The sequence below is a fragment of the Salmo salar genome, chromosome 04 (genome assembly GCF_965601325.2).
Source record: "Salmo salar chromosome 04, fSalSal1, whole genome shotgun sequence".
In the NCBI taxonomy this organism is placed as follows: Eukaryota; Metazoa; Chordata; class Actinopteri; order Salmoniformes; family Salmonidae; genus Salmo; species Salmo salar.
Window position 1 is genome coordinate 56,241,607 of NC_138294.1, and position 21,910 is coordinate 56,263,516.

The following is a 21,910-nucleotide window of genomic DNA, read 5'->3' on the forward strand; positions in this document are numbered from 1 at the left end:
TTTCAATATACTTTGTATCCCTCATTTACTCAAGTGTTTCCTTTATTTTGGCAGTTACCTATATATTAATGTTGGATTCTGTTATATCTATTTCTACATCCAGGGTGTTTATAAATACAGGGTAGAGCGTAGTGGTGAGCCTGTCCCTGGTCTGTATTACAGCACCCCCTCCAACCTGCAGAACTCTCTGATCTCCATAAGCACTCTGACAAAATTGCCTGCGTCTGCATTCACACCCTGAGTCAAGAGAGGGGAGGGGGAGACAGAAGGAGACAGACAGGGAGGGAGGGGGGTTAAGAGGAGGAGAAGGAAGGGGGGGGAGAAGGGCAGGAAGGCACTGAGCCAAGAGAGAGAGAGCAGGGAAAAGTTGAGAGAGAACCAGAGGGGCAGGCTAGCAGGCAAAGGGAAGAAGAAACTGGGGCTCTGCTATGCAGGAAGACTGTCCGATCCAGCAGCCATAAGTCACCGGGGCTACTGCATCAGCACTCTTTCTGTCCATCCTCTCGCTCTCTCTCTCTCTCTTTCTCTCTCTCTCTGACTGGGGCTGCAGCCTGCCTTTTTCTGCAGAGGAAGCCCTGGCTGGTGGAATCTACTTGAATGCACCCTGACTGACTGGCTGTGCGCAGTGATTCTCCCCTGCTCTGCTCTGCCGTGCGTTTGTCCTCACTGACTCAGCTGTGCTCTGTAGTCAGCCTGCTGGTCCAGCCTCTTGGGAACACAGCCACAGGAAGAGGTATGGTGCAGTACTGTCTCACACTGCGCACACAGTGTTTTACATCCACTTTACTCTCTCTCTCTCTCTCTCTCCCCCTTCTCTCTTCTCTCTCTCTCTTTTCTCTCGTCTTTCTCTCTCTCTCTCGCTCTCTCTTAAATTCTCACTATTTTTGCTCCTCTCTCTCTCTCTCTCTCTCTCTCTCTCTCTCTCTCTCTCAGTTTAGGAGTGCTCTCTGAAGGATCATAGCTGATTGACTTAGTTTGTCTTGAGTTTGTTTTTAAGTCTGCACCCTCTTCCCTGACACCCCACCCCACCCTCCCCCTCCCTCCCCATTCTCACTCTTCCTCTCTTTCTGCATGCCCTCTGTCTAACCGGCAGTCCTTCTGACAGGAGTGTTGTGGGGCTGGCAGGCAGACGCACCACAACCAGGACTGGCTAACAACACAGTGGGACGTGGTACCTCGGTTGGGATCAGATCAGACACCCAGGCACAACACACAACTAGACCAGTGGGACGCTGGGTTACATCCACCTGACCACCAGAGGAGTTTTTGACGGGATAACTCCAGCCCAACGGACCCCGGGCTGGATCCCACAGCAGGGGGTGTTTTGGACGGGTTCAGACTGCCATGGAAGTCCAGGGGAGTGGGGCTGAGCAGCCCAGGTCCAGGTGTCTGTTCTCCAGCCTGATCATCACTCTGCTGCTCAGTAAGACCTCTCTGTCTCAGTCATGTATCTCCCTAGTGCTTCTTTTTCATCCATTCCCTTTCTCTCTCTTAAGTAAAGTATGAAGCAATTTTCCCAATTCCGCAAGCACAACTGCCCTGTTGTGTACTATGAAACATTTACTGTATTTGCTGTGTGATGTCATTTTGTCATTCCATAGAGTGAACTCAACGTGTTAAACCTTGCTCTCAGTGCAGAGTGATTGGCAATACTGTGGCAGCTGGCTTTTCACTGTGTGGATAGATTGAAACTTGGTATCAGAGTTTTATTTGTGTGGTGGCTCGAAAACGCTGTCAGTTTGCTTGCTGAAGTATGTTTGATGGATAACTGGGCATACGTAACGACAGAATTACATATAGAGTAGTGATTTTATCATCTCATTTTACATAACAACATGAATCCAAGTTTATCAAAGCTGCAGCAGTGGTGTCTCTTCAGAGGTGTGTCACTAGATATGTCATCCACAGTATTATTATGCAGGGCCACAAGCAGTCTGTCATAGGAGTAGTATTCCTAAGAATTAAAAGGGCTAAAATGAATAAATGACTTTATTGATGTCAGACATTTACACATCATTTTACTTTGCCTTTACTGTAAACACAAAACTAAGAGCTTTGTACAACATGGAGTTACTGCATTGATTTTTCTTTAGCTTTTACCTCCGGGTAACAATATCAGTGTGATGAAAGGAGTCAAGTAATTTTTTATTGTTTTTATTTTTATTTAACCTTTATTTAACTAGGCAAGTCAGTTAAGAACAAATTCTTATTTACAATGACAGCCTACCAAAAGGCAAAAGGCCTCCTGCGGGGACAGGGGCTGGGATTAAAAATAAATAAAATAAAAATATAGGAAGAAAACACATCACGACAAGAAAAACAACACAACACAACATAAAGAGAGACCTAACAGCATGACAACACAGCATGGTAGCAGCACAACATGGCAGCAGCACAACATGGTAGCAACACAAAACATGGTACAAACATTATTGGGCACAGACAACTGCACAAAGGGCAAGAAGGTAGAGACAACAATACATCACGCAAAGCAGCCACAACTGTCAGTAAGAGTGTCCATGATTGAGTCTTTGAATGAAGAGATTGAGATAAAACTGTCCAGTTTGAGAGTTTGTTGCAGCTCGTTCCAGTCGCCAGCTGCAGCGAACTGAAAAGACGAGCGACCCAGGGATGTGTGTGCTTTGGGGACCTTTAACAGAATGTGACTGGCAGAATGGATGTTGTATGTGGAGGATGAGGGCTGCAGGAGATATCTCAGATAGGGGAGTGAGGCCTAAGAGGGTTTTATAAATAAGCATCAACCAGTGGGTCTTGCGACGGGTATAAAGAGATTACCAGTTTACAGAGGAGTATAGAGTGCAGTGATGTGTCCTATAAGGAGCATTGGTGGCAAATCTGATGGCCGAATGGTAAAGAACATCTAATGAAAGTAGTCAGGTTGTTTCTGGGTAACAACATCAGTGTGATGAAAGGAGTCAGGTTGTTTCTGGGTAACAACATCAGTGTGATGAAAGGAGTCAGGTTGTTTCTGGGTAACAACATCAGTGTGATGAAAGGAGTCAGGTTGTTTCTGGGTAACAACATCAGTGTGATGAAAGGAGTCAGGTTGTTTCTGGGTAACAACATCAGTGTGATGAAAGGAGTCAGGTTGTTTCTGGGTAACAACATCAGTGTGATGAAAGGAGTCAGGTTGTTTCTGGGTAACAACATCAGTGTGATGAAAGGAGTCAGGTTGTTTCTGGGTAACAACATCAGTGTGATGAAAGGAGTCAGGTTGTTTCTGGGTAACAACATCAGTGTGATGAAAGGAGTCAGGTTGTTTCTGGGTAACAACATCAGTGTGATGAAAGGAGTCAGGTTGTTTCTGGGTAACAACATCAGTGTGATGAAAAGGTCCCCTGCAGACCCAGGTGAATAGAATAATAATGCAGTGGGGAAATGGGTACTGCTCTGAGATGAAGGGAGGGTAGCAGCATCTGTTATGTGAATTATCAGGGTAATAATATCAGGGTCATATTACCCTGTTGCTTCTAACAGACAGCTGGAGAGATCAGGAGCTGTCTGCCAGGCTCAGTCACACTCTGAGCCAACAGGACCACAGGATCAGTCCAGCAGTACACCCTGCACCTCCCTCCACCCCCCTGAAGCTCAATTCACCATCTTAGCCAAATGATGTGCCTCGTTGGCTGCAATTAAACTATTTCATATGCACACAATTGCTGGGTCATGTAGGACATGAAGGCTGATCGTTTTGAGGATTTGCTGAATAAATAAAAGGTTGGTCTAAAATGTTAGTGGTGGTTCTATGGATTGTATAGTTGTACAGGTAGGTCTATGAAGTGTCATGCTTGATGTGTTCTTGAAAGTGACACATGTAGGTTAGGAAGTAGAAAGCCATTAGATCAGAAACTCAATGTAGACCGCTGCTGACACAATCCATAGGGGAGTCTAGGAGGGTATTTTTCTGGGAGTCGCCACGTAAGATGTCCTGGTTTAGCTCTGAATGGAGAATGGCATGGGGTTGAGTCCTCCTTCCTTCCTGTATCTATCTTACTTTCTTTTTCCTCTCTCAAAGTTATCTAGCCCCTTTGAGCCATATCCTGTATAACTTCAGTTACCACTATACAGTATGTTAATGGTCACCAAACAGCAGAGAAAACATACAGACAGAGAGATGCAGAGGCAAGAGTAGAATCGCAATGCAGAGTATCAGAGAAAGAATATGAGCGAGAAAAAGGAGAGAGAACCAAATGACAGTGAAAGAAATGGAGAGTGAAGGACAAAAGAGAGAGTGAGAAAGAGAGGTGCATCTGCCCTGAGTGAGTTTCTGCAGAATCACTGTGCTGCATTGGGGCAGAGAGAGAGAGAGAGAGTGTGTGTGAGTCATTTCGAAGGAATTATGCATTCATACATATGTTCTCCCTCACTGTGCAGCCCACACCACATCCTTATATTGTCCCAAACTGCAGGGGGAGGGGCTTGTCCTAACCTGACCTTGAGTCGGTTATTGATGATGTCACACAGCTGAGGGGTGATGTAAAAACAGAGGCGGAGGAATTTTGAGGAATGGGGGCTGCAGAGGGACAAACAGAGCAAGAGAAAATGGGACAGAAGGGACAGGACAGGTAATACTGTTGTTTAGGGAATTGGAGGAGAGGACAGACTGAGAAGAGGGAGAAAGTGTGGGAGCAGCATTACTGTATAGTCCCAGTGAGTGTATGTAACCAGACTAACCATCCATCATCTTTATGTCCACTTCAGAAGTGTTGGTGTCGGCATTATCTGGATTGTGTAAAGAGGTAGTGGGACCTGCGTTATTTAGATTCCCATAAAGAGGGAGATGAGCCTGAACTCATTTGATAATTACTGAGTTTAATGAGCCTGCATTAAGTTAAATGGCCTCACAACATCCCAAACACTGTAATAAAATACCCACACACACACACACTTGTAACTGTACATAACATGCCTGATGTAAATACAAACTCCTACATAATTGTACAATCAATCACAAACAGTGTGAGCATGCACATACAAACAGTAATGGAAACTTTATTTAATACTTTTTACCAACTTACAGACAGACAGACAGACAGACAGACAGACACAGTCTCTATCTCACTCTTCCTATTTTGTCCCCCCTCTTTCCCTTGTTCTCCTTCACCCTATATCTCACTGTGTCAGGTCTGTGGGTCTGTTCCATAACATTACTGCAGACCTAAGTGTGTGTGGTCTGTGAATTGGGTAGACAGTGTTTGTACGTGTGTGTGTGTGTGTGTGCGTGCGTGCGTGTGTGTGTGTTTGTGGCAGGTGTGTATGCAAATGCATGTATGGAAGTGTATATACTTGTCATATCTTACTGCAATATGCACAATATGCACTGTACAATAGTTAAACTTAAGTGTATGTTTCAGTGGTAAAATGGGTTATTGTTCAGATGTTTCGTTGTTCCTATCTTTCTGTCAGTAACTATCTGGGGTAAGGTCAAAGGGAAACGTCAGAAGCAGAGATTATATTGACCCTCTGTTGAGGTCAGACAGTCTTCAAATGCCTGATAGTTTTCAGGGTTAGTTAAGAAGGGATAGGTTAGAGGGAGTAGGGGATTATCACTCAATTGTTTTTGACAAGCTCTATGTCAATGGATGAGCTATAGTAACCTGGGAATGGACCAGGGATACATCCATCTCTCTCTCTCTCTCTCTCTCTCCTTTCACAGAGTGCAGCAACATTTTACACGATTGTAAAATAGAGGAGCTGGCTTGTTGTGCACTTGTTAAGTAAAAGAGATAATATTTCGGGAACAATTTAATTCTGGAAACAGTATCCATTGAAATGTGGAAACCACATGAGTAGACGGTGTACTTTCCTTTCTAACTCAGGTGTGTGTTGTCTTTTCCCTCTCTGGATTTCTCAGGAGTATTGTGTACTACCTTATAGATTCTGCCCCCCTCCCTCCCTCCCTCCCTCCCAGGTGTGTGTTGTATTTTCCCTCTCTGGATTTCTCAGGAGTATTGTGTACTACCTTATAGATTCTGCCCCCCTCCCTCCCTCCCTCCCAGGTGTGTGTTGTCTTTTCCCTCTCTGGATTTCTCAGGAGTATTGTGTACTACCTTATAGATTCTGCCCCCCTCCCTCCCAGGTGTGTGGTCTGCTCAGGGCCTGGAGATGTCCACAGGGAAGGTCCCATTCATGGAGGCGCTGAACGGCAGTACTGTGCTGCTACCCTGCACCTATGCCAGCTGTATCGGCATCAAAAACCTTTACTTCAACTGGCAGTACAATGACAATGGCACTATGCAGAAGGTGGGTCAAAACTGGCCTGGCCCACTAAAATACAACAGCCACACAATTGCAGTCATTCATGTCAGCTCAGATGTCACACAGATAGGGTCAGGGCTGTGGGGAGGTCAAATTTTCAACTGTTCTAATTTAGGTGGTGTAGACCAATAGTTTTCTGCATCATATCTCTAATGTGAGTGTTTTGATTGGAGTTGTGGTCAGATATTGCGTGTGTGAGATGATTGATGGCTGCCTGGTCCTCTCAGGTTTGTGAGTCAGTGATTCCGTCAGACGGGATGGATCCTCATCCAGTGAGTATCTACCGAGAGCGGGTGGAGTTTATCGGCACCAGTGATCACAACAACATCTCCATCCTGCTATGGAACATCACCTTTGAGGACGAGGGCCAGTACACCTGCTTCGGACGCAACCCCAAAGAGAAGGGCAAGAACCACAGCGCTATCTTTACCCTTGTCGTGGTGGACGAGTGTGAGTATTAACTAGAGTTCTCTTTGCTTTACTCCAGGCAGGCAGTACAGGTGTTCTGGTGCTAAACTTGGAAATGCTGGGTGGGTAGTCGGGTACCATAAGCAACAATGTCTAGATGTGTTGTGCTGTGTAGACGATGCACTGTAGTTAGCTAATGTTTGTCTGATCAGCGTCTACCTTCTCTCCTCCCTGGTTCCTTCTCTGCAGTACGAGTGGTGGACAACACTCTCACCATCATAATTGCTTCTGCAGTGGGCGGAGCCATCGCCCTGCTGATGACTTTCATGCTGGTGAAGAACTTCATCCTTTTCGTTCTCTTCAAAATCGAGGAGAGGAAGTGAGTAAGACAGATAGAGCCATGGAGACCAACTGGCCATCCACACAGAGAAACACCTTTAGCTCATCTCAGTGCCCCCAAACTGTAGTAAAGCATCAATACAGTCAGGCTACAATGATACCTGTTTTTTCCACGTAACTTGTGTCTCTTCTAACCCTCCTCTCTCCTCTGCTCCTCCCGTCCACAGAAAGATCGAGTGCCTTGTACAATCGTCCTCAGCTGATGAAACAAACAATGTCTCAGGATCCAAAACTTCAAAACCACTGACACCAAAGAAGAAATAAGAGTACTTGCATGTATGTACATCCATATATAAATATACAGTTATATCTATGCATATACTGTATTTTTATCCATAAAAATGTGACTCCATGGGCAGGTTTCTTGGGCAGGTTTTTTGGACTGAGAAGCACGTCTGATGGAGAGACTTCATTGAAAGTGTTTGTTAGTCCAATAAGCTTAGGCTGTGTCCGGGAAACCTCCCCCATACGTTCAAGTTGATATATCTTTTTTTTTTATTAAGAACTGAACCTAGGACTGTTTTTCATATGATATTAAAAAGAAAATAGAATCTTAAGTCGGGGAATAATGCTATGTAATAACGCTGTTTAAACTGTGCTGGATCCTACTCCTCTCTTCACTAACCAACCCCACTGCCCTGGGTTCAACTGAAACTGTCTACAAAATCAAATGTTGTGTTTGTAGAAAATATATGGGATATTATTCACAGTTTAATTCAATCTCGAGTGGCATTCTGCCACTTCAGATCAGCTTTAGTCCTATTGCATAATACCACTGATTCGCATCAAGTTTAGTTTAGTGCTGTTTAGAATACAATATTAACTCTGCTATTCCTAAAGTAATTAATGAACCCTGTTGCATCATATTTAGAAACTAGGGTCTCTAAAGGGTTTTGCTGCGGTGAGGAGTGAGAAAGGATCCAGTTCAGAACATAATACATTTTCTTTGCTTGATATAATACACTGGTGCCTGTTAGCGCTTCTATCTTCCTCTGCTGGTAGGAAGACTAAATACTGCAAAACCATTTACCAAACGCAAAGGAATAATACTACAAGCTGATGAATGAAATGATAGACAATCCCTTAACCAACCCCCTAGAAAGAGGAATAAACCTCTAATAATGCTGCTTTCAAGACAAATAACCTTAATGCATTTATAAGCATGTGAAACCCCAAGGCAGATGTAGAGACAATGCTTGACAATAGAAATGTACTCTCTCGTGTTCTTTTCTGGAATCCCAGATTTAACCACATGTAATGTGTTTAGTTCTGCTTTGAAGCTGGTTCCAAATCCGCTGATATCATGCCAACCCTCACCACATCCAGTGGTTGGCAAGGCTATGCACTGTAAACTACTAGGTAGTGGGTTCACTGGCTTGAACATGAACTTGTATCAGACAGAAACACACCCCACATTCCTATTGTATGTCCACGGACAAATAGCTGTCTCTTTGTTGTTCTGAACACATTTACACAGACCAATGTTTTTACACACTGCAATAAGTACTCACGTGCTGCAGCGCAGCGGAATTTATGATGGTTCATTCATGGCTCATGATTCAACACAAATTCACCATGTGCGGAAAACAGATATCCCTCATCTACAGTCATTACGGATACCTCCACTAACTACACCATAAAGAGATGCATGGGGCAGCAGTTGTTGCAGGTAGAGTGATAGACGGGGACAGATCTTTACTGGACAGTGTAGAATAGACACACAACTAATATCCCATATTCAGCCCATTTATTGTGCCAAACTGGGATAACCCTGATAAACCCACATCTGATCAGGAATGGACTGGGATAACCCTGAGAAACCCACATCTGATCAGGAATGGACTGGGATAACCCTGAGAAACCCACATCTGATCAGGAATGGACTGGGATAACCCTGAGAAACCCACATCTGATCAGGAATGGACTGGGATAACCCTGAGAAACCCACATCTGATCAGGAATGGACTGGGATAACCCTGAGAAACCCACATCTGATCAGGAATGGACTGGGATAACCCTGAGAAACCCACATCTGATCAGGAATGGACTCCTTTCATGGGGTTCCTAAGTTACTATGGAAATCAATCACTATTGAACTGCTATGGCATATATCCAATAGTGGCACGTTTAAGACACTGAATGTCTTGTTTCAAAATACCTCCAGTGTGTGGGAAAACATGCGTGTTCAGGGGAGAACTTCATGTCTATGTCCATTGTCTAGGACCTTGCTGCATCTGTCATTGTATAAACATAACAAATATACAGTGGGGCAAAAAAGTATTTAGTCAGCCACCAATTGTGCGAGTTCTCCCACTTAAAAAGATGAGAGGCCTGTAATTTTCATCATAGGTACACTTCAACTATGACAGACAAAATGAGAAAAAAAATCTATACAAAAAAAAAAAAAATCCAGAAAATCACATTGTAGGATTTTTAATGAATTTATTTGCAAATTATGGTGGAAAATAAGTATTTGGTCAATAACAAAAGTTTCTCAATACTTTGTTATATACCCTTTGTTGGCAATGACACAGGTCAAACGTTTTCTGTAAGTCTTCACAAGGTTTTAAACACACTGTTGCTGGTATTTTGGCCCATTCCGCCATGCAGATCTCCTCTAGAGCAGTGATGTTTTGGGGCTTTCGCTGGGCAACACGGACTTTCAACTCCCTCCAAATATTTTCTATGGGGTTGAGATCTGGAGACTGGCTAGGCCACTCCAGGACCTTGAAATGCTTCTTACGAAGCCACTCCTTCGTTGCCCGGGCGGTGTGTTTGGGATCATTGTCATGCTGAAAGACCCAGCCACGTTTCATCTTCAATGCCCTTGCTGATGGAAGGAGGTTTTCACTCAAAATCTGATGATACATGGCCCCATTCATTCTTTCCTTTACACGGATCAGTCGTCCTGGTCCCTTTGCAGAAAAACAGCCCCAAAGCATGATGTTTCCACCCCCATGCTTCACAGTAGGTATGGTGTTCTTTGGATGCAACTCAGCATTCTTTGTCCTCCAAACACGACGAGTTGAGTTTTTACCAAAACGTTCTATTTTGGTTTCATCTGACCATATGACATTCTCCCAATCCTCTTCTGGATCATCCAAATGCTCTCTAGCAAACTTCAGACGGGCCTGGACATGTACTGGCTTAAGCAGGGGGACACGTCTGGCACTGCAGGATTTGAGTCCCTGGCGGCGTAGTGTGTTACTGATGGTAGGCTTTGTTACTTTGGTTCCAGCTCTCTGCAGGTCATTCACTAGGTCCCCCCGTGTGGTTCTGGGATTTTTGCTCACCGTTCTTGTGATCATTTTGACCCCACGGGGTGAGATATTGCGTGGAGCCCCAGATCGAGGGAGATTATCAGTGGTCTTGTATGTCTTCCATTTCCTAATAATTGCTCCCACAGTTAATTTCTTCAAACCAAGCTGCTTACCTATTGCAGATTCAGTCTTCCCAGCCTGGTGCAGGTCTACAATTTTGTTTCTGGTGTCCTTTGACAGCTCTTTGGTCTTGGCCATAGTGGAGTTTGGAGTGTGACTGTTTGAGGTTGTGGACAGGTGTCTTTTATACTGATAACAAGTTCAAACAGGTGCCATTAATACAGGTAACGAGTGGAGGACAGAGGAGCCTCTTAAAGAATAAGTTACAGGTCTGTGAGAGCCAGAAATCTTGCTTGTTTGTAGGTGACCAAATACTTATTTTCCACCATAATTTGCAAATAAATTCATTAAAAATCCTACAATGTGATTTTCTGGATTTTCTCATTTTGTCTGTCATAGTTGACGTGTACCTATGATGAAAATTACAGGCCTCATCTTTTTAAGTGGGAGAACTTGCACAATTGGTGGCTGACTAAATACTTTTTTGCCCCACTGTACCTCCCTCAATCACTGAAGCAGTTTCTAATATGGACAAGCCCCAGTATTGCTGTTCCCATAGCATAGCCCTTCAAATAAATGCACTGGCTTGTTGCAGTAGCAGGAGGGTCTTTTGGGAACTTTACCTTAGAGATGTAGATTTACCTTAGAGATGTGCTAGACATGTATGTAAACCACAGAGATGTGTTGTACCAGTGGAGCGGTGAGTGAATGAACCTAAATAGCTGTATATTTAACATGAGGGTAAAGTTGAATGACCTCAGGTGTCTTAGATGAGAACAGATAGATGGCACGGTTAGATCATAGACAGTAGTAAATGTACTATCTCTGGTAGGACACGGATTTGAGCTTGTGGCACTGAATCCCTGGCTGACTCCCACTCCTAAGAGAACAGTGATACTATGCAAACACCACTACTGAGTGGAAGACATGCATGTACTGTAGGATAGACTGCTCCAGTTCTCCCAATGGGATTTGCTTTCACAACGCAGCCCAGACATTACAGCAACATGAGTATAGCTACTGCAGGATTCCAATATACCATTCAGTTTTTACTGTGATGATAATGTGAGCAATAAAAATGACAAGAGCAACAGTAATCAAAGAAGGTTATGGGAAATGGAGTTCTGATGTTGAAGATGAGGAACATAGGTTTATATGGCACGGGTTTCCATGGCCCATCTTCTGTTCAGCATAAGGGTCTGTGGGATGGACTCCAGTGTGAGAAATCCTTGAAAGGAAGAACCTGTGGAGATATGCAATATACAGTATGTAATTTAAAGGAGCAACATAAGATTTTAGCCATAAATTACATTTCCTTGTGGTTTTATAAGGAGACTGCTTACAAAGGCTTAGTACAGCTTCTTACCTTATCACAATCCGAAAAAGATTGTTGCAAGGATGTGAATGCGTTTTGTATTGCTAATGTTCTTGCTATTGTTGTCAACCTCACAAACGAGAACCAATCGTGATACAGGAAGTTGTACAAAACTAATTGCAGCTTCACGCGGAATTCTAATAAGTAGGTTTTATTGTGAATTTCTATTCCGTTGCTACTACTGGCATGTAATTGACATTGGTCGCTAGTTGCAGGTGGAAATGTTACATGTATAACCTCTTAACATACTTAAAGCTTAACTGTGAAAGTGACTTACATGTCCTGTTGAAATGCCCTTACACAGTATTGTAGCAGTACCAACCGTCTTCCCTGAACGCTGACAACTGTACTGAAAAAAACTGGATGGCTGAAGCAATATGAATGTTCAATCTTTGTAGTTTGGAGATTGAGAACACGGTTGTACCACGTTGTAGCAGAGTTGCTGAAATAGTGACCTCTCATCAATTATTGCACTTCTGACAACAGAATGTTTGTGAATCTATAATGTAGCTAGACATTACTGACACCTTGGTCCCACATTGCTATCCCAACTAACGCAAATGTACAGTCATTTCCCTTTACTCCCTCTCAAATGATGCCCCCCCCCCCCCCCCCCCCCCATGTAATCTCTCCACCATGCATATCAGCTATATTCTTTATTATGAAAGCCACCAGAATCCAATAAACGTTTAAATAAAACCATGTTGTCATTTGTTGGCTGTCAAAAAAAAGAAAATTGGACTATTATCAAATCACAACCCTTTGCAAAAAATCTGATTTATTAAAACATTAATACATCCAAAAATCTCATACAGTACTTACATCTCTCAAAGGGAGTATAAAAGAATAAAAACGTGAACATTCACAGCTCAGTATTCAGTCACAGCTCAGTGGGATGTGTTTGTCCTTTGAGTGAATGTCCACCAGACTCAACTCAGCGCTCATTGAGAGAGAACCCCCGTCAGTTGAGTTACCTCGGAGAGAAACTGGATTTTTAGGAGTACTTCTGAAAAATAAGACAACCAAATCATATCAGGTAAGGCATTTTAAAGACACCTATAACAAGTAGGAATGCATCAAAATGAGGCATCAGTTTTCCATCACATTATCTGGCCCTGCCCTCCCCCTTTTGAGTCCCAGAGAGGTCTGTGATAGTGGCCAGACACCCACCTCCATGATGGAGTAGATCCAGTTGAGTTGCTGCTCTACGCTGCAGTAGACCCCAGGGTTCCCCGGGCGGGCACAGCCCACCCCCCAGCTCACCACCCCCACCAGCTGCCAACTCTTGGATAGGAACACCAGTGGACCCCCACTGTCACCCTGGGAGAGAAAGAGGGAGTGAGAGCAAAATAAATTACATTTTAAGACAAATGCAAAGTATGACTGCATTGGTAGCATGATAGTCTAGCAAACTAAAAGCAGCCATTTTGTAGGCGTGTGTGTTGGTGGAGGAGCTCTACCTGGCACGCGTCCACTTTGCCCTCCATGTTCCCTGCGCACAGCATTCTGGGAGTGAGTGAGGGGCCGTAGATGGAGGGGCGGGAGCACACCTTCCTGTCAATCAGAGACACAGTGGCACTCTGCAGAATTGAGGAAATTCTACCTGGGAAAGAGGAAAACCTCGTCAGTTGTACAACTGAATGCATCTTCCACATTTAACCCAACCCCTCTGAATCAGAGGTTCGGGGAGCAGTTAACTGCCTTGCTCAAGGGCAAAATGGCAGATTCTTTCCACCTCAGGGATTCAAACAAGGAACATGTCGGTTACTGTCCCAACCAACTGCTAGGCTAAGTGCCGCTCAGGAGATAACAGGTAGCCTCTTACACTAAGAACACAGAGACAATGGCCGGACATGGAAGTGTGCACTTGTATACGCTCTGCCATTGTCAGGGCTTTGGTCTACAATACGGTGGTAGGTAGCCTAGTGGTTAAGAGCGTTGGGCCAGTAACCGAAAGGTTGCTGGTTAAAATCTCCAAGCTGACGATGTGCCCTCGAGCAACACTAGTTCTTCCTGTAAGTCGCTCTGGATAAGAGTCTTAAATGTAAATATCTCATATATATATGCTTTACATAGATTGGATGTATGATTAAGCTTGGTTATAGGCCTGCCTGCTGCCCTGTACAGATAGCCCTGTCCAGTCTCACCTTTCTCCTGCTGGAAGCCCCAGCCAGTCACCACCAAGGAGTCCCCTGCCTTCAGAGGCAGGCTGTGGGGTGGCAGGCACACTGGGCGGAGGGTGTCTGGAGAGAGTCAAGACACATTTTTTAAAATTATAAACCTGGTGGTTTGAGCCCTGAATGCTGATTGTCTGAAAGCTGTGGTATATCAGACCGTATACCACGGGTATGACAAAACATTTATTGTCACTGTTCTAATATATTCTTCAGTGACAGAAATACAGTCCTGGCAGTTCAACTTCATAACACTAGAGGACAGTATGGGAAGGTAACCCCCATCATGCTGACCAATGAAGGTTATAGGCTACTGTAAAGGACTTGGACGGTTGAGTAACTGCTGGAGAGGTGTCCAGTACCTCCGGTAGTGACAGGCCTGGTGAGCTTCAGCATGGCGATGTCATAGTCGTGAGTGAAACCATTGTAATCTTTATTGATTATGATGGCTGCTACAGAAATCCCCCCAGTAGACATCAGGTGGGTCCTACCCAGCACCACTTGCCAGAGGTTCAGATCCTTCCCGTCACTGGGTGTGTGTGTGAAAGAAAGTCAGCATTTGTTTTGCATATGCAAAATTAAACAAATGTTATGACAGCAAAGAGCGTAATAAAGCAAAACACAATTTTGAGTGCGTGTGCTGACCGGCTGAAGCAGTGTGCAGCGGTGATAAGCCAGGTGAGGGAGACAAGGGAGCCTCCACAGACGTGCTGCTTGTCTTTCTGCAGGCTGGCCTGCCACGGCCACTCCTCTATGGTGGTGTCAGAACCTCCCACCACCCGGTCTTGCCCCACAGCATCCCCACAGTCTGGAGGGACACGCATGGGATGACAAGCAATATGGTAAGCACTTCCAACTTAATACAAAAAATCCAACCATTTTTCTCAGGGGGCACCATGAAGTATCTATAGGGTAGTGGCAAAAGTGTGTAAATGGGTGGTGCTCATTTTAAATATTTACCTGAGCAGGATAGAGCTATCACAGAGCCTGAGATGCAGGTTTGTCTGAGAAACAGAGAGGATAGTCAGTTCCTCACAGCTAAACAGTCAGATGGCTGGACAGCATCCAGTAGAACACCTACCTGCTGATGAGAACAGTGTGAAGGAGACCCTCAGTTCTTACTGCACTGAAGGACTCTCCCAGTGAGTGGTGTAGGCTGGTGATATCCAGTCTATCGCTTTTAGGGTTCCTGGTGTAGATGACAAACAGTAGCCAGATATATACAGGAGATGCATAAGACTATGTATCTGACTGAATAGAAGAGTGCGGAGCTGTCATCTTACAATGTGTATCCGAGATGCTGACAGGCACTGCGGGTGTCGCTCAATCCCCAGTCGTCTGCACACACAGTGCTCCACCCAGCCTCCACCCTGAACACCTGTAGCACCATGCTCTCACCCACCAACCGCACTACAGAGAGAGACAAGGATGATGAGTTAAAAGGGCACTCGGCAGTAAAAAAAAAAAAAAAAAAAAAAAAGAGTTGTGTTTTCCCCGCCCCGCTAGTGTTTCTGCAGACTTGTAGTATTTACAAGTTCACTGTTAATTTACAGTCGTTTTATTACCTTTGACATATAAGTGAAGGCTTTCTCCTTGAGGAAACCTATTGGAGAATACTATAAGAGCACATTTTCCATAACCTGTAGGTAGAACTGGTGTCTGAATGGATAATTCAGAGCTTCTGCTTTTTCCTATAAACTGTATGGAACACAATATGGTCTGTACTTAACGTGCAGGGTTCTCACTTATGGTGGTACAAACTGACATGGAGGAAGGGAATGGGCAGGGTACACACAAATTAATGTAGTATTTTGCAGACATTACTGTAGTATTTACTACAGTGTTTGTGGATAATACTGTAGTATTTACTATAATATTCTACATAAAATGGCTTAACTTAACCCACAACAGTTAAACTAAGCACGAGGCATTGATCATTTATATTCTTCAACAATCAATGGGTACAAATCATTAATTTCTAAGTCCAAAAATGTATGTAGCAACTGAAGATTTCCCCTTTAAGAGAAAGAAGAATCAGAGAGTGGTATGGTAAGATGAGACGATGATGGTGCTGGTGGTCTTGCCTGAGAAGGTGGCGTTGGCCGGCTTGCTGGACACACAGGTGAGCTCGTCCTTTCCACCAGCACAGTCTGCTTTCCCGTCACACACCATCGTCACAGGGATGAACTTCAATGACTGGGAGCAGAAGAATAACTTGCTGTTGACAAGACACCAGACTGGGGAAGACGAGAGTGGAGGATATAGGATGGAGAGGGGTACAGAGGATGAAGGAGGAAAAGACAATCCGAAGGTTGACAGTGGTGCAACTCTACGATACAGGCTACATTACAACAGGAATATTATTTAGAGAAACTCCAGGCTTTAAAATGGTAGTTGAAGTTGAGACATGAGATGGAGAGACATACTGAAGTAAGCCCCCACTGCCAATATCCCAAGTGTGACCAGTACACAACACACAGTGATCAGGGTCATCTTCTTCCTAGCCCCCTGGTCCCTCCGGGCCACCGTAACCTGCCTCTTCTGGTGTTGAGGCATGATCAGAGCTGTCGGTGTGAGGACAGTTAAGTCAGATGTGAGTTGTGTTAAAAATACATTCCTCTCCCATTTTGGCAGTAATAATAAAGGCTACAGTAAGATGTGGTACTCCAGGTGATATACAGCAATCTGTTTTAACTCACCTTGAGACAGATCTAGATGTGTGGGCTTGTGTTTGGTGCTCCGAACAGCAGTATGTGTGATATCTAAGGGGGGTGGGGGGGTGAAGAAATCAACAAAAGGAACTGCATCTGAACCTCAAACATTTGTGCAAATCTAAATTTAGCATGATATACACTTGTCGAGCAAAAGGTACAGTTAGTATGTCCCTGTCTCATATCTTACCAGTGTGCCCACCAGGCTGTCCTGTCTATCAGCTACTCTCCAGAAAAGTCAGGTAAGGCTTCTGCCAAGCTCTAGAAACAGCCATCAAACAGACAGATGCAACAATGCCATAACTCTCACAAGCACTTCTTGTGCCCTAATAACCAATCAGCAGGTGGGGTGGGATCTTTGCTAATTAAGCTAATTGGTTTGGTGTGAGGAGGTGATGTGATTAGGGGAATCAGGCGGTTTTGGCCCTGGCTGGGATAATACCAGAGACGGAAGAGGAAGCTAGAGACGTCTCACTCGCTCCTTTTTTCTGGTTCATATACAGTTAATGAACTGCTAAGAAGACCAGACCCAGCTGCTAAATCATTGGTGCCTATGGGAGAGCCACCCCTTAATTAAGCAGACTGGAACTGTGACTGTTTTTGTCTACGGTAAACAGCCTTCATTTATGCTCAGCACTACCTGTGATCCTTGGGAAGTCCCTACCCTATACTTAACCCCTACTCTAACCTTAACCCTTACATTAACCATTTTCAATGTCAACTTAATGGGGTGACATCAGAGGTGGGACATCCCAAGCATTAGACTTTTCCCTTGTCCACCATCTTTGATGATACTACAGGCCCAGCGCTGTCTGTCTATCTATCACATTGTTGTCAAAAGATATTATTGATCTCTACTGTCATGATTCTAGATATCCCATATGAGTAAACTACTGTACATTTTATTGACTGATCTATGTGAGTGCATCACCAACTGTAAATTATCTGGTTTCTGACAAACAGACAGCACAGTCGTGTCCAAGAGTTTTGAGAATGACACAAATATTAATTTCCACAAAGTTTGCTGCTTCAGTGTCTTTAGATATTTTTGTCAGATGTTACTATGGAATACTGAAGTACAATTACAAGCATTTCATAAGTGTCAAAGGCTTTTATTGACAATTACATGAAGTCCATGCGAAGAGTCAATATTTGCAGTGTTGACCCTTCTTTTTCAAGACCTCTGCAATCTGCCCTGGCATGCTGTCAATTAACTTCTGGACCACATCCTGACTGATGGCAGCCCATTCTTGCATAATAAATGCTTGGAGTTTGTCAAAATTTGTTGATTTTTGTTTGTCCACCCGCCTCTTGAGAATTGACCACAAGTTCTCAATGGGATTAAGGTCTGGGGAGTTTCCTGGCCATGGACTCAAAATATCAATGTTTTGTTCCCCGAGCCACTTAGTTATCACTCTTGCCTTATGGCAAGGTGCTCCATCATGCTGGAAAAGGCATTGCTCGTCACCAAACTGTTCTTGGATGGTTAGGAGAAGTTGGTCTCGGAGGATGTGTTGGTACCATTCTTTATTCATGGCTGTGTTCTTAGGCAAAATTGTGAGTGAGCCCACTCCCTTGGCTGAGAAGCAACCCCACACATGAATGGTCTCAGGATGCTTTACTGTTGGCATGACACAGGACTGATGGTAGCGCTCACCTTGTCTTCTCCGGACAAGCTCTTTTCCAGATGCCCCAAACAATTGGAAAGGGGATTCATCAGAGAAAATTACTTTACCCCAGTCCTCAGCAGTCCAATCCCTGTACCTTTTGCAGAATATCAGTCTGTCCCTGATGTTTTTCCTGGAGAGAAGTGGCTTCTATGCTGCCCTTCCTGACACCAGGCCATCCTCCAAAAGTCTTTGCCTCACTGTAAGTGCAGATGCACTCACACCTGCCTGCTCCCATTCCTGAGCAAGCTCTGTACTGGTGGTGCCCCGATCCCGCAGCTGAATCAACTTTAGGAGACAGTCCTGGCGCTTGCTGGACTTTCTTGGGTGCCCTGAAGCCTTCTTCACAACAATTGAACCGCTCTCCTTGAAGTTCTTGATGATCTGATAAATGGTTGATTTAGGTGTAATCTTACTGGCAGCAATATCCTTGCCTGTGAAGTCCTTTTTGTGCAAAGCAATGATGATGGCATGTGTTTCCTTGAAGGTAACCATGATTGACAGTGGAAGAACAATGATTCCAAGCGTCACCCTCCTTTTGAAGCTTCCAGTCTGTTATTCGAACTCAATCAGCAAGACAGAGTGATCTCCAGCCTTGTCCTCGTCAACCCTCACACCTGTGTTAACAAGAGAATCACAGACATGATGTCAGCTGGTCCTTTTGTGGCAGGGCTGAAATGCAGTGGAAATGTTTTGGGGGGATTCAGTTCATTTGCATGGCAAAGAGGGACTTTGCAATTAACCGACCAATCAGCCTGCTACCAACCCTTAGTAAACTTTTGTAAAAAATGGTGTTTGCTATTTTACGGTAAACAAACTGACAACAAACTTTCAGCATACTTATAGGGAAGGACATTGAACAAGCACAGCACTTACTGTACACAAATGACTGATGATTGGCTGAGAGAAATTGATTATAAAAAGAATGGCGGGGGCTGTTTTGTTAGACTTCAGTGCGTCTTTTGACATTATCGATCATAGTCTTTTGTCAATCTTTACTAATGACACTGGCTTTGAGTAAAGCCAGTTTGTCTATATATGCGGATGACTCAACAATATACACATGAGCTACTACAGCGACTGAAATGACTGCAACACATAACAAAGAGTTGCAGTTAGTTTCGGAGTGGGTGGCAAGGAATAAGTTAGTCCTAAATATTTCTGTAACTAAAAGCATTGTATTTGGGATAAATCATTCACTAAACCTCAACTAAATCTTGTAATGAATAATGTGGACATTGAGCAAGTTGAGGTCATGGTCAAAACATATTAATACAACAGTAGCTATGACGGGTAGAAGTCTGTCCATAATAAAGTGTTATTCTGCCTTCTTAACAGCACTATCAAAAAGACAGGTCCTACAGGCCCTAGTTTTGTCGCACCTGGACTACCGTTCAGTCGTGTGGTCAAGTGTCACAAAGAGACTTAGGAAAATTGCAATTGGCTCAGAACAGGGCAGCACGGCTGGCGTTTGGATGTACACAGAGAGGTAACATTAATAATATGCATGTCAATCTCTCCTGGCTCAAAGTGTTGAAGAGATTGACTTTATCACCACTTGTATTTATGAGAGGTATTGACATGTTGAATGCACTGAGCTGTCTGTTTGAACTACTGGCGCACAACTCGGACACCCATGCATACCCCACAAGACATGCCACAAGAGTTCTCTTCACAGTCCTCAAGTCCAGAACAGACTATGGGAGGAACACAGTAGTATATAGAGCCATAACTACATGGAACTCTATTCCACATCAAGTAACTGATGCAAGCAGTACATTTTGATTTAAAAAACAGATAAAAATACACCTTATGGAACAGAGGGGACTGTGAAGCAACACAAACATAGGCACAGACACATGCATACACACACACGGTTGTCACGTCCTGACCATAGAAAGCTGTTATTTTCTATGGTAGAGTAGGTCAGGGTGTGACTGGGACATCCTGGACCTGGGAAGAGGTAATGGCAGGGGACAAGACCCTGCCATGGAAGCAGGCGGGGGTAGCGAGAGAGGAACGGCGACAATACGAGGAAGTAGCACGGCAACGACGGAAGCCCGAGAGACAGCTCCCCAAAGTCTTTTTGGGGGGGGCACACGGGGAGATTGACGGAGTCAGGTTGTAGACCTGAGCCAACTCCCCGTGCTTACCGTTGGGAGCATGTGACCAGTCAGGCACCGTGTTATGCTGTGATGCGCACTATATCACCAGTGCGCATTCATAGCCTGGTGCGATCTGTCCCTGCGCCCCGCATTTGCAGTGCTAGAGTGGGCATTCAACCAGGACGGATTGTGCCGGCTCAGTGCTCCTGGTCTCCAGTACGCCTCCTCAGTCCAGGATATCCTGCGCCAGCTCTACGCACTGTGTCGCCAGTATGCCTTCACAGCCCAGTTCGTCCTGTGCGAGCGCCCCGCACTTGCCGGGATACACTGAGCATCCAGCCAGGACGGGTTGTGCCAGCCATACGCTCCAAACCTCCAGTGCGCCTCCATGGTCCAATATATCCTGTCCCGGCTCCTCACACTCGCCCTGAAGTACGTGTTACCAGTCTGGCGCCACCTGTGCCAGCCCCACGCATCAGGCCTCCAATGCGCCTGCCCAGTCCGGGAAGTCCTGTTCCTGCTCCCCGCACTTGCCCTGAGGTGCGTGTTACCAGTCTGGCGCCACCTGTGCCAGCCCCACGTATCAGGCCTCCAGTCCAGAGCTTCCGGCGACAGTTCCCAGTCCGGAGCTTCTGGCGACGGTTCCCAGTCCGGAGCTTCCGGCGACGGTTCCCAGTCCGGAGCTTCCGGCGACGGTTCCCAGTCCGGAACCTCCTGAGAAGGCCCCCAGTCCGGAACCTCCTGAGAAGGCCACCAGTCCGGAACCTCCTGAGACGGCCCCCAGTCCGGAACCTCCTGAGACGGCCCCCAGTCCGGAGCCTCCTGAGACGGCCCCCAGTCCGGAGCCTCCTGAGACGGCCCCCAGTCCGGAGCCTCCAGCGAGGGCCCCCAGTCCGGAGCCTCCAGCGAGGGCCCACAGTCCGGAGCCTGCAGCGACGTCCTCCAGCGACGTACTCCAGTCCGGAGCCTCCAGCGATGGTCTGCAATCCGGAGTCTCCAGCGGCTGTCTGCACTCCGGAGTCTCCAGCGGCAGTCTGCAGTCCAGAACCTCGGGTGATGATCCACGGTTCGGGTCCTTTGGGCAAACGATCCAGGGTCTGGTGACACAAAAGTGGAGGGATCAGCGGGAGGAGCAGGGGCTACGCCCCGAACCAGAGCTGCCTCCTCTGCTGGAGGATCCGCGGGGTGAGAAGGTTCTTCGTCCTGCACAAGAGCCGCCACCGACATTAATCACCCACCCTAACCCTCCCTTTTTTTTGTTAGTTTTTTGTTTTAGGTTGCGTTCGGAGTCCGCACCTTTGGGGGGGGGGGGGGTACTGTCACGTCCTGACCATAGAAAGCAGTTATTTTCTATGGTAGAGTAGGTCAGGGCGTGACAGGTTTTTTTTCTAGTTTAGATTTTCTATGTTGTT

At 45.3% G+C, this 21,910-nt stretch overlaps 2 protein-coding genes across 4 annotated transcripts; one reads left to right on the forward strand and one right to left on the reverse strand.

Moving 5' to 3' along the window:
* Positions 1–151: 151 nt before the first annotated feature.
* scn4bb (sodium channel, voltage-gated, type IV, beta b) lies at positions 152–12,369 on the forward strand. 2 transcript variants are annotated; one of them, XM_014196938.3, is made up of 6 exons: positions 152–733; positions 1,094–1,423; positions 6,101–6,264; positions 6,507–6,729; positions 6,937–7,066; positions 7,254–12,369. In XM_014196938.3, exons 2-6 carry the CDS (start codon positions 1,345–1,347, stop codon positions 7,348–7,350), a joined length of 693 nt encoding a protein of 230 aa, XP_014052413.1. In that variant the 5' UTR covers positions 152–733; positions 1,094–1,344; the 3' UTR covers positions 7,351–12,369. The 2 variants fall into 2 exon arrangements, with proteins under 2 accessions (XP_014052413.1, XP_014052414.1); XM_014196939.3 differs by having other exon boundaries at positions 1,106–1,423.
* tmprss4b (transmembrane serine protease 4b) lies at positions 11,623–19,948 on the reverse strand. 2 transcript variants are annotated; one of them, XM_014196940.3, is made up of 14 exons: positions 16,917–19,948; positions 16,715–16,777; positions 16,442–16,579; positions 16,100–16,252; positions 15,299–15,425; positions 15,097–15,204; positions 14,976–15,019; positions 14,661–14,823; positions 14,378–14,544; positions 13,989–14,084; positions 13,302–13,444; positions 13,012–13,161; positions 12,664–12,847; positions 11,623–11,709 (listed from the first exon to the last, which is right to left on the reverse strand). In XM_014196940.3, exons 3-13 carry the CDS (start codon positions 16,569–16,571, stop codon positions 12,836–12,838), a joined length of 1,293 nt encoding a protein of 430 aa, XP_014052415.3. In that variant the 5' UTR covers positions 16,572–16,579; positions 16,715–16,777; positions 16,917–19,948; the 3' UTR covers positions 11,623–11,709; positions 12,664–12,835. The 2 variants fall into 2 exon arrangements, with proteins under 2 accessions (XP_014052415.3, XP_045573007.2); XM_045717051.2 differs by lacking the exons at positions 16,715–16,777; positions 16,917–19,948 and having other exon boundaries at positions 16,100–16,211; positions 16,442–16,527.
* Between the last annotated feature and the right edge of the window lie 1,962 nt (positions 19,949–21,910).